At 42.3% G+C, this 17,627-nt stretch overlaps 1 protein-coding gene across 2 annotated transcripts in view; it reads left to right on the forward strand.

Annotated features, from left to right (window-relative positions):
• Positions 1-17,627, forward strand: part of LOC144728371 (ephrin type-B receptor 1-B-like) — a 175,526-nt gene that overhangs the window by 38,605 nt on the left and 119,294 nt on the right. For both annotated transcript variants that reach the window (XM_078607758.1, XM_078607759.1), the window contains exon 2: positions 12,855-12,919. In XM_078607758.1, the coding sequence (XP_078463884.1) occupies positions 12,855-12,919 (65 nt within the window). The remainder of the gene's footprint in view (positions 1-12,854; positions 12,920-17,627) is intronic.

Raw genomic sequence — 17,627 nt, forward strand, 5'->3', positions numbered from 1 at the left:
CATCAGGTTTCGATTGCTGGCAATGGACATGACTAATGGCAATCGATAACCTGAATCTAATTGATTAGGCCTGAAATGAGCATCTGATACAATGTGTCAACATAAGCGCTGGGGAGGCAAAGGTGGGCAGTATTTGTCCTGATCACATACGCTTTTTACATTGCACACCATATCCTTAAAATGTGCTTGCAAACACGGAACCTGTCATGGCAGTTTGTAATGCTATGTAATATTTGCATGCAGTTTGCGTGAAGGACACATATTGCATACATTGCAGATAACTGATTTTCACATGTAAGATTGAATGTAAGTATCATGGGAATGTGTATTTTTTTTACAAATAGGTATTGTAGGGTGAAGCCACGTAATGATCTGGCCAGGTTTGTGTTAGTAAGCTCCAAATATAATTGAATCCAATTGCTGAAGTTAATTGTGTGAATTTGTTCTTCAACTTACCGTGAGCTGAAACAATGATAATTTGGCGATTTAGCCGCTGGTACACGTGCCAGTTTTAGTTGGCTTTGTCAGGTGGTGGAGGCTCTTCAAATCTGGCCAATTAATTACGTGGCCTAACCCAAATATCAGCTATGAATCAATATCCATATATATATTTGACCCATTAAATTAACTGATGAATTACGATTCTCCTTTTGTCATATTCCTACTTGCTTGCTCATAAATACACTACAATTTGCAACAAAAAACACACACACACACAGATCCCTTTATGTGTGGAGGTTGTCTTTGTGTAAATCTACCATGCCATTTTTGTATCCAAGTGGTTAGCCAGGTGTGCTGTGGCAGGAGACTCTAAATTGCTTCCAGGGAATTGGCTCTTTCATTCCTGAGAAAAGGTTAGGAACATTGCAAATCGGTAAGACTGCTCAATAATTAAATAAAGACGGTGGAAAAAGACGAAGCTCCTCGACCCAGAAACATTTTAGGTGACCTAGAAACATTTTTGCTGTCATTATGCGGAAGCCATCGCGCGGCAGATGAATCCAGCACGTTAGCGTTTGCCGGTGGGTACACGGGAGCACTGCGACTACTAAAAAGAGGATGGTGGGAGATTCCAAAAGGGGGGAGGTCTTGCTGCCTGGAGTCACAGATGTGACCAGGGTTAAAATCGCACAATTTCCAAGGAATTTTGACGTGACGTAATTTGACTGAATGCATGAGGAGGGGGGGGGAACGCCATCGGTTTTATTTTTTAGTGCTGATGTGCGTATTTGAGATTGTGTTTTAGTATATTTTTTTCGTTGTCTCTTGTCGTCTAGAAATTGGGTGGTGTACATATGTGTTTGTATTGCTCTGAAATTCTAATTCGCTCTGAGAACTATAGTCTCATATTGGAACAGTCTACCATTTAAAGCCATCGGAATCAATAACTAATTGTAGAGAAGAGAATTGAATGTAAATCAATAGTGAATTCCAATCCTCTCTTCCAAAACATAATTTATTGGCCCGTGGTAGCGGTGATAATCTAAAAATAGATACATTAGTTGGTGCTGAGTTAAAGCATAATGTGATGCTCATGGTAGGCACAAATGCCTATGATGCACATTATTCTATATAATTACAGTGGAGAAAAATTATCGTAAACTCCGACACGTTGCAGTGGCTCAGTTTTTGCAAGTTTTCACAGTGAACTCCATGTGCGAGCCACAATACGCACTTTGTATTCATTCCTGGATGTTGCAGTGATTTACACCGCTCACTACAGTCAGCCGGCGTTAACATTCCTCGGTTGATTCCTCCTCGCGTGAGTATCTGGTATGGTCATTTTCAGCAGTGGAGGAGAGGGTACTTGGGCATTGGCGCTGGCCATGCTACTCCCCCATGTGCCATGGTGGATTTTTATTTTATTTTTATTTTACTTTTATTAATTTTAATTTTCTACCTACGTGACTTTACCGAAAAAACCTAAGAATATGAATCCTTGCAGTCACGAATGCTTCAAATCTAGAATTCAAATCTAGGACTCATAGGTGTTCGCCAAAAGCAGTCTGTCAAGGCAAAGAGGACAATTGAGTACTTGGAATGTAGCATGAATGAACCATGATGTAATTAAATTTTTGTATTTATATCCACGTAAGTACAGCAAGTGTATGCACTGCCTTTCCCCACATCGTGCTATCCTTGTCCACAGTTGTCGTCAATTTGCTGCAATATAATAATGCTGAGTGGCAATGCAATCCCCACCTCATCTGTCTCTTTGGCCTGTTCAAGCATGCGCTGATACACACTTTCTGGACATTTCCCCACGATTCAGTGCTTTGTGGTTTGCAGATGGCTGTGAGGTGGTTGGTGTTAGGATAGTTCTGTCTGTATGATGGTTGCCTTCATGAAACGTGTTTGTCCCACTGCTCTTTGGGTCAGGTCTCGCTCTCAGTGCATTGCCGCAAGGGGAACGATGTATTTATTTATTTGCAGATTTGTGTCCGTGTAATTTATCACCCTGGTGCTAATTTTCTTGCTCAAGTTATAAGCAGAATAAACTGTAGCAGTATGATAATTATAATATATGAAAGTTTCGTATGCATGCTTTAGAGTACACAATAGTCTGAAGTGCAGAAAGTGCCATAAATTATTACAAATCTTTTCAAACATCTTAATTTTTACGAAGTACCACCTACAATCCAGTACGGAATATACTACTTCCCAGAGGTGGGACAAAGTCATTGTTATGCAAGTCCAAGTCGAGTCGCAAGTCATTAAATTCATGACTCGAGTCTGACTCGAGTCCAAGTCACATGACTCGAGTCCACATCTCATAGGTGGGACAAAGTCATTGTTATGCAAGTCCAAGTCGAGTCGCAAGTCATCAAATTCATGACTCGAGTCTGACTCGAGTCCAAGTCACATGACTCGAGTCCACACCTCTGCTACTTCCCTATTTTTTGTATTACCCCCATTATAAGCTTCAACACTTGGTAAATGTTGACCTCGTTATTCAATTCCCTCTGCAGCCAATGTGCATTGCTTGCTCTGTACTTACAGTGTCATGCAGGGCTATGGGATTGTGGTATGAGCTGTCTTTGATACATGCACTTTCTTCATGCGAGGATAAATTGGCGGGCCAAGTGAAAGCCTCTGGCATTTTGTTTCTCCTCCCTCCATCCCCTCTGGTAACCCCCATATTTTTTGTCTTTGGAACACAGCATATGGCAACAATTTAATGTCTTAAAAAAATGTTTTAGATGATCCCTGCTAAATAGTAGTCACATCCGGTGGCGTTTGAAAAGCCACACAAGCGTGATTCATTTTTCAGCAGGGGTTTTAATCCGTCGGTATTCTTCCGAGACGTATTGTTGAATGACACGCCGTGAGAGAATGATGGAATGGGTCTCTTCAGCAGCGCTCTAATGAGCTGTTTAAAGTTTTTTTTGCTTCAAGCTTTCTCCTTAAACTGTGGATAATTTGAGTTACACGTTTGAACAAAAAAAAACATTGTTCACCTATTTCTGGACGTGAATAATTTCAAAAGGTATGCAGTGATAATACAGTGTTTAGTGTTTGTATGTAGACTTGATAATGAAATACTGCAATAATAATCAATTGAATAAGTAATGTCTGGGATGTCTGTGTGGCTTGGCAGTCTGAGTACTGACCTGGTACCACTGAAATCCTGGCTTTGAATCTGGATATCCACCCCGTGATTACATCGGATTCTCAAACACCGTGGGTTGATGGTCTTGGCCCAATCACCAACGACTGCACACAAACAAAAACTGCGTTAGGTTTTTTTCCCCGCTCAATACATTTGGTGCTATCCAGCTCTATATATTGATAGGTGGCACGCTCTTTGCAGGACATGTACAAATGTGGAGGTTTATTGGACCTGTTCACTGACTTGGGGTACTGCGATGCTTGCGGGAAGAGTTCTGAACAGAAATTCCCGTGTCTTGTGACATAACGCCAAGAGCACATTTGAAATATAACTTGATAAAAAAAAAAGCCACAAATGTTTTAAAGTAACTCCTAGCAAGACACTTAGTTTGACAGCCCCGAGGTAATCCATTTTGGTGAGAAGCATGATTAAGGGGGCCTCTTTTGCCCTTTTGGGTCGGCGGGTGCATGACTCACTCTGGCTCCAGGCCCTGTCTTGTACGGTGACAAATTACGCTCCAGACAGAGAAGGCTCAGGGCTCTAGTCTGACCTCCGTCGCTTCCAACGTGTAACAAACAGAGGTGTGGACTCGAGTCATGTGACTTGGACTCGAGTCAGACTCGAGTCATGAATTTGATGACTTGCGACTCGACTTGGACTTGCATAACAATGACTTTGTCCCACCTATGAGATGTGGACTCGAGTCATGTGACTTGGACTCGAGTCAGACTCGAGTCATGAATTTGATGACTTGCGACTCGACTTGGACTTGCATAACAATGACTTTGTCCCACCTATGAGATGTGGACTCGAGTCATGTGACTTGGACTCGAGTCAGACTCGAGTCATGAATTTGATGACTTGCGACTCGACTTGGACTTGCATAACAATGACTTTGTCCCACCTATGAGATGTGGACTCGAGTCATGTGACTTGGACTCGAGTCAGACTCGAGTCATGAATTTGATGACTTGCGACTCGACTTGGACTTGCATAACAATGACTTTGTCCCACCTCTGAGATGTGGACTCGAGTCATGTGACTTGGACTCGAGTCAGACTCGAGTCATGAATTTGATGACTTGCGACTCGACTTGGACTTGCATAACAATGACTTTGTCCCACCTCTGAGATGTGGACTCGAGTCATGTGACTTGGACTCGAGTCATGAATTTGATGACTTGCGACTCGACTTGGACTTGCATAACAATGACTTTGTCCCACCTATGAGATGTGGACTCGAGTCATGTGACTTGGACTCGAGTCATGAATTTGATGACTTGCGACTCGACTTGGACTTGCATAACAATGACTTTGTCCCACCTCTGGTAACAAACATTCGTGAATAAGTAATACGCATGTAAATAAATGAGTGAATGAATAAGTTATTGCCGGGAATATCGATAAACCTTGCAATCACTTTATTCGGGTTTAATTGTTACGCTAACAACACCAAAGTTCAAGTTTCTCTGTGAACTACACACGATACCATTTGGTGCTTATGGCAATTGCATTATTCTGTAATATACTGCTTATTTAATCTATTTGTAGTTATCCAGATAAAGTACCGCTGATATGCTTTTTTTATACATATATAACGGTTCTACTTTGAATGTTTGCCAAATGTATTGAGTACTCTTGTATTTCTTAAAAAGAATGTTCTTATAGAGGTTGCTTACAGGTGGTTGCCCCCGCTGTGCGGGGTTTTATTTTCACCCTCGAGTATGCATTTATTTTACAAATCCTTCAGTTTCCTTCCGCTTATATAATCATTATTTTAAGCAGCCATGAATCATCCACTGCTGGATGAAACGTTCCCAAGTTTTCACCCCAGCTCTCGCAAGTTCTGCAATGAGAAAATAAATCCACCCAGCACATGCCCACGAGCTTATTTCATCACTCCATCTCCGAAGCGCAATGGCCTGCTCCGACGTGCCGCTTGCATCAATACTCGTGTCATCCCGCACCTCCGATTAGCACGGTCGGTTACGTGCGGCGGCGAACGAAGTTTAACATATGTACATCCACTTTCATAAATAAACAAAAGAGAATTAAATTTCGATTTAAAGCTTTCGTGACTGCAGGGATTCATCTTCTTGGTTCTTTCGGTAAAGTCACGTAGAAGGGAAATAATAAAATAATAAAAATAAAACATAATAAATTCATTCTCACGACGTTTCGGCCACAATGCAAGGACGGCTGCTTGCGTTGTGACCGAAACGTCGTGAGAATAATTTTATTCAGTTTTATTATTATTTTTATTTCCCTTCTACATGACTTTACCGAAAGAACCAAGAAAAAGAGAATTAATTGGCCAAACGTCCCATGAATTTGAGGCTTGTGAGCCAGTGGTGCTTCTTTGACCTTAAAACTAAAATAAAAACTAACAATAAAGAAGTAAACACATTTCGAAAGATCTTGACTTGAAGCTTTCGTGACTGCCGGAATTCATATTCTTTGGGTCTTTCGGTAAAGTCAGGTGGATAGGTTCAAAGAAACGCAAGCGGTCATCATCGGGCTGATGACGACCGTTTACGTTGCGATCAAAACTAAAAAACAAAAAACGTCGTAGTTTTGTTTTGTTATTTTTGTTAGTTTCTTTGAACCTATCTACGTGACTTTACCGAAAGACCCAAAGAATACATTTGCACAGCTCGCAAATGTTTTTTGGTGTTTACGTCCTCATAATAATAATAGCAACAACAGTCCTATTTGGCTTGCTAATTTGCTCTGATAAATTGATGGCTGCCTTTTGCTGTAATAAAAAAGGGAACCCCCCCCTACCAGAATGCCTGTAATAAAGATCGCCCTGAGGTGTGGCAGAATGAACGGTGTAATTGCATGTTTTTCGCACCAGTGAATTAGCACAATCGGGGGTGCGATCGCAAGTGACAAAACTTGTCTTGCAAAGCTGTTGGTAAAATGAATGGCCCCACAATCCTCTTTTTTTTCGTGGACTCAATAAGTGTACAAACAGCTGCACGAGCCAGACGTGCGAGGCAAGGAAGTACCACCCGTTTTGAAACGTGTCCGTCAAAAGCCATGTTTACTTTCGGATCCCAAACCTACAGTCACTTTCAGTGAAAAATACATCATGAGTCATCTGTGTCGTCGGGTTCCGCCTATTGATGCGTTCATGTTTTATATCCCCTGTCTGCATTATTATATTATTATTGTTGATAGGCGTCAGGCGTAGTGGGTAGGAGGTAGCGTGTGTGTGTGTGCTTGTGAGTCACAGGTTTGTTTATTTAGAATTACCACAGTGGCCCTCAGGTGCTGCTTTGCAGGAGATGATGTTTCCGCTTTCTCGGGATTTATTTTTTTCCCAGGGCTCACTAAATATACACACGTGCATACATCCCACTAGATGCTCGGAGAATATCGTAGTATTCCTATTTTGATGGATAGAACGCGCATCGGGCAGTTACTGTGTGCTACTCAAAAATGCAACCCTTCGTGTATGATCTTTTATTTAGTTGCAATGCATTTTAATCGGACAGAATATGGGATAATTACAGCTCAGTGAGTTTTGGATGAGAACAATACACCGCATTGCGTATATAGCGAGCGGATCTAGGAAGAATTACGAATCGGTGATGTATTATGGAAAATTAGAAATATATTGAAAAAAGCACAGTTTGCTTCTATTTTGTGAATTTCATTAATACGTATGACATAAGGAAACACCTTTCTGCGACGTGTGGGTGTGCGCTTGCTTATTGGGGTTGGTTCTACATTGACAAATCGCATTGCCACAACTCCAAGCTGAGAGGTGAGAGGGCGTCAGAGCATTTTTGTCCCATTAGCACGCGCACACAGTAATTTTTGTTTAAGCCGTTAAGCTAATCAGGTCTTTACAAGCTATTATTTTCCCGTTGATCAACATTCGATCAGAGAACATGGAATTACTGGGCTATTTTAGTTATCCAAATATATTTCTGTCCAGCCAGATTGTGAAACAACTGTATGCAATCGAAAGATAACATCGTTTTGGTTGTATGGATTATAACAATAGCTAAAAGGCCGTTGCATTCATGGTACGGTGCTTATTTAGTAAAAATGCTGCAAAAATCTCAACATACGATACGGTAATTAGAAATCTGCTCCGTAAGTTCAATTATGCGCGTGTGTGTGTACACGCATCTCTGTAACAATTACCCCGCTGAATGTTTCTGGATTATGATTGACACCATCGATCACACTGCTGTAGGCTCGCTTGCATGGCTCTTCATTGCTGCATTCGGAGGGACAATTGTTATTGTATCTTGACTTAAAGCTTTCGTGACTGCAGGAATTCATATTCTTTGGGTCTTTCGATAAAGTCACGTAGAAAGGAAATAATAAAATAAAAAATTTGTAACATAATAAAATACAATTCTCACGACGTTTCAGCCACAACGCAAGCAGCCGTCCTCAGGTGAAGACCTGTTCTTCACCTGAGGACGGCTGCTTGCGTTGTGGCCGAAATGTCGTGAGAATTGTATTTTATTTTGTTATATGTTTATTATCTTATTATTTCCCTTCTACGTGATTTTACCGAAAGAACCAAGAAGATTGTCCCTTATTGTTTAAGCTGATATTGAACTCTAACTTACCTGTTTGATTAAAGGTGTCTGCCTTGTGGCTACGTTATTTAACGTGTCGCGTCTGTGCGTCTGAGTCATGAGACACTACGTGTTCGTCTGCCATCCAGGGGCGTTGTTGATTCACACCGTTACTACATAAGGCGAAGATTTTGGCTTTCGAGACTAATTTTTTGTTTTTTCTTTTTATTATCTAGCCCAACATTGTCAAGTACTTTACCAAATACTGTACATTATTATAATGTTTTGTGCTGTCATTGACACTTGACAATTGGCATAAAATAACACGACATTTCTAATCACATGTGCGTATGCAAGGACTACGAGCAAGTCCTACATAAATTAGTAACAATGACTAGGTATGGTTTGTTAAATTAATCTTTCATGATCACAAAACAGAACTGTCGTGTGTCATCAATCCAGCTCCTACCTAGAGAGTACTGTATAGTGACTATGTATGTCTATAATTGTCCATACTCTGAATGTGATACAAGGAATGGTCCATTCACTCATTGTCATCAGATCAGCAGATCATTTGCTTTCTTTACATATTTGCCTTATTTATGACCGATAGAATTAGGTAAATATCCGTCATCACGATTGTCATCATCTTGCAGTTGCATTCAGACTCTATAAATGACATTGTTTCATGTTGTGTCACCATCATGGTCAACATCATTAGCATCAGCAACAGACTATTTCAAAGAGCATAACAATCAGGAATACCAAATATATAATGAAACAGCACTCCACTTAAAGATATAATATATTTTCATCCTTTGGCCTCTGAGCCTGCTGAACCAATGTTAAATATCAGTTATAAAGATAAACTTCACCGGCAAAATGCACCGCCTATTGCCGCAGGAACATCACTCACGGTGCACATTGCAATGCTGCAGTCACACGGAAGGCTTGCGTTGGATTTACGCGCCCCATACCACCTCCTCCTTACAGCTGTGTCACTCCACTGGCAGAATCTATCAGAAGTGGCTTCTGTATCAGATGTCACGGGGCGCAGAACCTGCGCCGCGTGACTTTGTGGTAACAATCAAATGCCGATCAGTTTGAGGGTAATGGGTTCACAAGACTGACAAAGGTAACGGCTAAAGGGAGAATATTCAGCACTGTTTTTTGTACGTACATGAAAATAGACCGAAGATGTTACCAGCTACCCTTTAAACCACTGTATGTGCAGTGGTGCCAACCTAATTGCTTTATATGGAATACATAATTACGCTCAAGTAATGTCACACCCAAAAGTGAACATTTCTTTGAGAAGTATTTTCACTTTGAACTATAAAGAAGGAGCAAATGCACAGAGAAAATGTTACTGTCATATAAATTTTGGTCGAGGTATTGGTGTGTGCATATGGGGGGAGCAGTTTTACGGTGGTTAGCACACTGCGCGATAAACCCGGCGAGCCAAGTTCAATTCCTGGCCGTGGCTGATAGTAGTGGCAAGTGGTACCTCAACATGTCCTAGGCCCCCATTTCACCAACACGCATTAATACACTTGGTGAAGCATGGTTAGATAATCTGTAACTGACGCACAAATGATGTATTGATTTGAATTGTGTTCATCTATTCATGTAATGAGGAATTATTAATACAGTACTATACAAGTGGGAAATGGAAGCTAATAAACAACATAATGCCCCAAATATCGTACAGATTAAAAAAGAAAAATTGTTATTTCTAATAACAGAATTGCATATGGAAATTACATTGATGATGAGGATTATGATGTTATATTTAAATTCAACATAAGTCTCTCTATACTTTATATTTGAATCTGTAGTATATACATTTAACAAATAAATAATATTGTCTGCAGTTCTCACGTGCTTACCATAACCCATGCAAAATCTGCATTATATTGTGCCTGTAAGTTTGGCTCTCATGTCTCAATGTGGTTTTAGGAGGATTGTGTGAAATCAATTGGCAAGGCTAGCTTCAACAAAGTGTTCACAAGGGAACTTGAAAACAAAGCTGCTTTAGGGACATGCCTGTTGCACATGTATATATGTATATACCGATGCATTCAATGCAGATGTTGCCTCATTCATGGCCGTTTCAAGGTTAGTGTTTCTTGGTCTAAACTTTTCCGTGTGACAGTAGCATGTGAATGCGGGTCACATTCATCCCGTACATTAAACCCTGAAAATTGGTTTCGAAGCTTGCAGAAACAAATAAATGAACTCTAATGAAAGCCTCATAAATCATTTTGGTAATATCGAGAAAGCCAAAATGCCACTGCTATTTCCTACCTTTGCCGTATCATTCATTACAATCTGCTCCGGCGAAGCAATTCTCGCAGAGATGTGTAACCATTAACATTCAGAGCATTATATATTTTTCTAAGTTGGTCTAATATAACATGTAGTTAGCGGAGATTAATTATGAATGTTGACATTTTGGTGGGAAAAAATATAATCACCGGCGCCAGTTTATTCAAAAGACACAAATGAGATGGGATAAACTCCCCGCATGAGTAACAATTAAAAGAAACGTATGATGAAATCTCGCCTGTAAATAGGGCCCACACCTACGTATAATTGCCACTAATCCAGACTTCTTACCTAGCCAGCCGAACCTCAGTTGTCTTGGGAACACAGACGTGAAACGTGCTTGAGCTTGCAATGATTTACTCTGCGTGCCATTTCTTACATACCCATCCTGTGCTGCGATATCCCATACTGGATTTACATTGTTTTTGTCAAAGGTGGTTTGTTCATGAATTCAACGCAATCATTAGCGCCGTTGTGGAGACCGTAAGTAACTAAATAGGTAAGCTGACAGATATGGGAAGGAAACATTGTCTTTTTATCTGTCATGTTTAGAAATACCTTCGTGTGTTATAGGTACATTTGTACGGTGGGAGTAGCTACGCTCTTGTGTGCTATAAAACTGACGACCCGAGTTAGATTCCAACCATGGCTAACACCGCTGAGGAGTGATATCTGAACAGGTCCTAAGCCCTCCATTTCATCAACCCAAACTGGCCCTCGTGTAAAGTATGGCCATAGCACTCCTATAAATGATGTGACTCAGGAAAACATTCATCCAGCAGTGGACCGATAAATGGATGTAATATACTAGTATAATACATGCACAGAATAAGCATGTAGTCTGATTTTGTGGGACGACGATTCGTGTTTTTTCTGGTGAAAACTTGTCTTTTAAGGTAAAGGTGCAGCCCTGCAATTACTTAAACTAAAACGAAACCATGTTTTATTTAACCAGGTAAGGCCCACTGAGCTACGTAGCTCTTTTGCAGAAGTGACCTGGCAACCAATGATCACCCAATAAAGTGGTTTCTCACGTTGGAAATGTATAGCAACCAAATACTCGAAACCAAATACTCGAATTCTTAATACCACTACCGGCAGAAGATGCCTCCACCAGATAGAGCTCTACAGAACCCCTAAAGAGATAATTTGGCCTACTTTTCCATTATTACTGACCATACACCTTGACAAAGAACTGTTATGCCGACATTAATTAAGTGCTCCAGCTCGTTCCAACCTTTCATTAACGGCTCAACATACATTCCAAGGTTTTTCTTTATGTCACCCATGCTTATTGACAACGCTTCCTCTCATCCCAACGTCAACATTCCCGGTGGGATTTGAAAAAGAAATGCATGAAAAAACACGGCCGCATGTATTTTCCCATGGAAACGTGCACCACCCATTAAACACACAGACAAAACGTATGGCTGCAAGTGAGGTAGTTTATTTTGCAAGCCCTCGGACGTGTTTCCTGCACACACTGCATAGGCGTCGTCTGTCTAATCGACGCACTGTTATTACGAATGTTATAATTATTAGCCTTGAATGCATATGAAGTGCATTGAATGGGACGGGTATCTTGAGATGTGCATTCGAATAACGTGCGCGTACAATGCGGCGTTGTCGGGAGCGGTCCGAGTTCGATTCCCGCTCACTGCCAACACCAGTGACGATTATCGGAACCGGTCGTGGGCCTCCCCTAGGTCGACTCAGCCTCAAATGAGTACCTGGTGCGGTGTGTTAACATCGCCAATTGGGGAGACAAAATCGGCCGGGCGTGGTGCTGGTGGCCACCCACCCTCCGGTCTGCCTTGCCGACCTTCATCGGTGCTCGCTCATAGCACTTGCTCCAACAGTCTGCTAAGGCTATACGGGGGATCTCTGTCTTTTTTGTAGTGTATTTCCATACACCGACACGTGTGCGTTGCATGTGCACACGTGTTTGACTTCGTGGGGGAGCGCTGTGGCAACATCGCCGTCGCTTGGTGGCGAGGGCTGCCCGTCGTTGTCGTGCTTGGGGGAGCGGTGGGAATTTTGGTTCGTAAACTGTGCTGGTGACCTCGTGCACTTGGGTTTGATTGCCAGCCATGGCTAACATCGCAACACAGGTGGCATCTCAGCTTGTGTTGGGCCTCCCGTAGGTCAGCTCAACCGGCGTGCGCCGTGTGAATGTCCTCACTTGGCAGACAAAGGGCAGCCTTGCAGGTTTCTGGCCGTACCAGTCCTCTGTGTGAGTCGTGCCGGGTTCAATAAGCGCTTCCCAACAGTGCTCTGCTCACAGTTCAAGGGTAAACTGGGAGACTGTCTTTTGTGTTTGTGTGATGTAGAAACATTGACCCGATGCTTTCCTCTTTGTATTTATTTTTGCAGAGATTCTCATGGACTCCACGTTTGCCACGTCCGAGCTCGGATGGCTGGCTCAGCCGGGGAACGGGGTAAGTGTCGAGATTTGGCCACAAAGTTCTCAACACACTGTCCTTTCTTGTTTCCGCTGCGTAACATTTGGCGCGATGTCCGATGCTTAGCCCCACGTCCCAGGAGCTTCTTCTTTTCAGTTCCCAAAGAAGCTCTGAAGCATGTGGAGCAAAACGTCGACATTGTGCCAAGCAACCCAAAGACACATTGGAGAGTGAAACAGTAATTCCTTGCTTAGTGTCGTAGGTGCGTTCCTGATGAGGATGTATGTATGATGAATTTCTTTCGCACCGTACGTAGCCGAACCATGCTAACCGGAAGGTGTCGTGTTAAGTGTAACACACGTTAAGCGAAAAAAACGATGTCCCCGTAATAAGGAAAGTAACCATAAAGTTTGGCAAGATACATCCACACAAAGTACGATGATAGGACCAATAACTGAGATGAGGGTACGCCGCCGCGTACCGCATCATTCCCAGCGTGTATCCAGAATTCCTATACCACTCAGCCACGCAGCTCAAAAACGTAGCTCATCTTCGACTACTCAGAGTCTGCGCTATAACGGGGTGCATTCTGCGTTGTGTGAAAGTGTCCCCTAATGGAAGAACCGCTCGATCGCGAACACGCGTTAAGTGAGGACCCTACAGCCCAACTACAAAAACCGACGCATTTTTGCGTTTGAAATGTTGTTTTCATGCCATTATAAGATGTTAAACATTGTTTCCTTCAACTTCATAAGAATATAAGCCTTCCCACATTATTCAGCACTCTTAGGAATGATTCAAGTGCTTAATCAACTGAGAGTAGTGAACTGGCTTATCTGATCTTCGATCACCGTGTCTAAATATAAGTTTATCTTTAGTTTCTTGCAAATATTGACAATACAATCCACACGCAAGCCCAACTGTATTCTATATCAGCCATTGTTAGCACATGAACATGGCTTACTACAATGCCCTTATTCTAGCATTTAATCGATACCAAATGCCCTATTTATGCAGCAGAATTACTGGAATCATTTCTTTTTTTATAATTAACCACCTTTTTAAATATTGAAGAGGATTTAATTGTTGTAACAGCCTTTTGCACATCTACATATGTAGGACACACCAATTCCAAACACAACAGAGTGGTGCAGGAAGGATGAATAAAAACAAGTGGATTATAACGCTCCTGATTGGAAAAGAGAGAAGATTTTCCCATTGTTTAATGCCACGTGAGGATTGCTGGGCAAAGTGACTACACTAATCATGTGGCTATGGAAAGGGTGCACATATAACTCTACTCTTAAAAGTAAACCAACCCTGTGCCAAGGCATAACCGGCCATTATGGGATAATCTGTAGCTGCAGTGCTGCATGGAATGGCAATAAATTGCCAGGTACGATTGCTCCCCTTTAATTTGCATGCAACATTTTTGACATCACCGTCGAACCACGCGTGTGAGCACATGTCATACTCAATAGGTAGCACGCTAGCAAACGCCAGTGAAATGTCACTGTTTTAAAGTCCCCTCCCACAAGACTGCATTCAGTTTCCGCCCATCGTGGTAACTCAAATTGTTGCCAACTCTCCAAAAATGAGAGGAATGGAAAGAGAATTTGGAAATGTAGAAACCCGAACAGATTCCATGAGAGGCCTTTTGGGTTAGATCGCGTAAATATATAGATGTGTCCTTAAAACCCACCTCCATCCGACACAGCCAACTTGTAAAGATTGTCACGTAAACAGAACGTGCCAATTCGTCACTAGTACAGCACACTGGTGTGTTGGAGAGCCAAGCCACAACATTTAGAATCTGAGTACGACGTTTCACCAGTAATTACAACTATCAGGCGACAGCCAGATTTGTGGAGAAGTCCACGTGTTTCGTTCCTTATATAGAGGCGTAGATGTGATAACCACACTTCTGTGCTCTTGCGCAAAGTGGGGGGGGATTAATGAATAGATTGCCGTGGTGAAAATTGTCAGTCATAATTTTTTAATAGGTCAGTGGTCAGAATGAGCCCATCGGTACGATGGAAATTATTCAAGTAAGCGCCGTGACTTGCCGACTGACTTAGAGATGGACACATAAGGTTCCTTACAATGCTCGTTCATGAAATGTGAGGACATAAATAATTTCTACCACCATTCTTTATTTAAATAGGCTTTTGATCTAAATCATACCATGCCTTTTAGATTTTTTGGCTGCTTGTAAGTTTTTGCTTTAACAAGACCGGTGCTTCGCTTGTAATTTTAAAACATTTCCAATAATATGCCTTTGTCTTGAGTCGGACACTCTGCACGACCCATGGCGCTTTTGAGTTTTTTGACGTTCCTTGAACCACGACACGGGAAACACTCCACACGTGGAAGGCAAAGTCTCGCTGAAACAAACTGCAAGTAATGGCCCCTCCAGTCGCACACCCGTGACCTTATTTTCAGAATCAATGTCGCGACCTTTCACACGTACCGTTTCCCTCCCTATCGTTGCCCCCTCTTGGAGAGATGAAGGTGGTTGTCGTGGGTAGAGAGGGCAGATAGGTCAGCGGAAAGTATAGCACTCCCTCGGAAATGTGGTTGTCGCGACATAATGAAAATGTCCAAGCCCTGTGCGTGGAGGTCCTCCGAGTGTTTGTGTGAGCTGAGAGAGGTGGTGGGGGGGGGAAGAAAACACTCTCACGCTCGTTGTACTACCCCACTTTACTCTCCGAGCCACTCTCACCTCAGTGCAGCTGCTCATCCTACCTGCACTCCCACCAGCCAAAATAATAATAATTTTTCCATTTGTACCACTTCCCCCGCCGCCACCCCACCGTCCCCTGTGTCTACATAAAGCTGTGTTTTGCACCTCATTGGAACACGCGGCCTCCCAAGAGTAAGCAAGATGCGTGTTGACAAAACACGGGTGACCCAGATGCTACCACTCCACAAACTAATTAGATCCTTCACTTTCCAAGCAACGTGTAACCATAATTACAGGGCTGTAGGCATTAGTTTTAAGGCATCACAATTTTTTTTATCTTAGTAGTATTCACGTGACTTGGCCGTGCCCCGTGCGTGCTTTAATATATGATGCCGTTCTTAAATTCCAAATTTGGCCGATAGCATTTAGGGCTTGTTTTTGCTTAATTGGACAAACGAAATCATAAATTTGAAACTAATTAAAGTGACTTGAAGTAAAGTTAAAATTTCCAGTGGTTAATTTATGATAGTCACTGGCAGAAACCTGGGTTTCCATCATGTGTTCTTTGCTAATAGGTACCAAATGTCAAATAAAAAGTTCCGTGCATAAAATATACATTTTTATTTGTCCCCTCCCCCCATCAAACTCTGCGAAATATATATTTAAATTTAACATGTGTCTGCTTCCAGCAGTGTGCTGGCAACATGTTTTGCATGTAAAGCTTAAAGCACAATCGCTTTGAAGGCGATACAGCTACTCGGCATTTAAACAGGAGAGTGCACGTTTCACTTGCAGGGTGGTCGACCTTTAGAAGGCAAGTCCATTTATCCGGTTTACTAAGTAACCATTGGCCATTGGCCAGTGCTCATCTCTATTAGTAATTCCAACACAGTGGTTAATGAGGACAAATCGCTACTCAAGACCAATTCTGTCGACTGACCATCAATTGATGATGACCGAGATATACTCATTTTACCGTACCCCCACAGTGACGATAGTTTAAGTAGATCCTGGTCATCTAAATCATGATTTCTTGGTTAAGGTAAAGGTCCACCCTTGCTCGGAGGTGTGGGGGAATGACCACAAACGAGACCAGCTTTGTGTTCAGTCCGTTGTCATTCCCCCGCACCTCCGATAAGCACGGTTGGCTACGTATGGTGCGAAAGAAGTTCAACATGCGTACGTGCATGTACCGCTGCTGGCAGAGTGGCCACGATTAGAGGGAGCTCTAGAGAGCCCCTCCACAGGGTAATTTGGCCTACTCTTCCATTCAGAGACAGGTGTCTTGGAAGAGGTTCGGAGTACGCCACACTTTACCTCGACGAATGTGTACACATTCATACCGCTGGCTGGACAGATATGGGTGGATTTGAGAAGCCCTGCACTGCTGCCTCAACTGCCGTGCCGGGAGATCGAATAGAACAGGCGAGATGTGGAATGCAAGTCCAGTGTGCCGACCGGTACACTGCGGGTCAAACATCTGTGATGTCTTGGATAGCTTGTCATAATGCTTGACCAAACGATTTATATCCTGACCACAGGCTGAATACAAAGGTTACCGCATGTGACATTATACCTTCCATTATTATTATTATTGTCATCATGACTATGCGTGGATTACGTAATGCCATCTTACCAAATTGAGCCTGTTCAAATGCATTCCAAATCAAGCAAAGCCAGTGTTGGCTGACATCATGAAACAGGCTCGAATATCAATACAGAATGCAGAATGGCTCACTTTGATGCTTCGCCATGGCATTCATATCTAATGTTTTCAACAAAAATGGCATAAAAAATATTGCCGGGAAAGTTTGCACTTCCAAACAAAGTGCATATTTCTACGATTTATGTTCAGCATTCACTGCCCGGCCCCAATGTGGCTTGGCACACAATTATATCATGCAAATGCTTTATCAGATTATGCTCATTCACATTACAAACTTCGTGATATATTCCCTGAGGTGGACTATGCTGGATGTTGCTTGACAGCAATTGTAGGCATGTCCAATAAACTGAACTTCTGTTGCACGCTGCTTTGAATACAGGTGCAGAATTTTTCAT

This window comes from Lampetra planeri, chromosome 28 (genome assembly GCF_965212315.1).
Source record: "Lampetra planeri chromosome 28, kcLamPlan1.2.h2, whole genome shotgun sequence".
Taxonomy (NCBI): domain Eukaryota; kingdom Metazoa; phylum Chordata; class Hyperoartia; order Petromyzontiformes; family Petromyzontidae; genus Lampetra; species Lampetra planeri.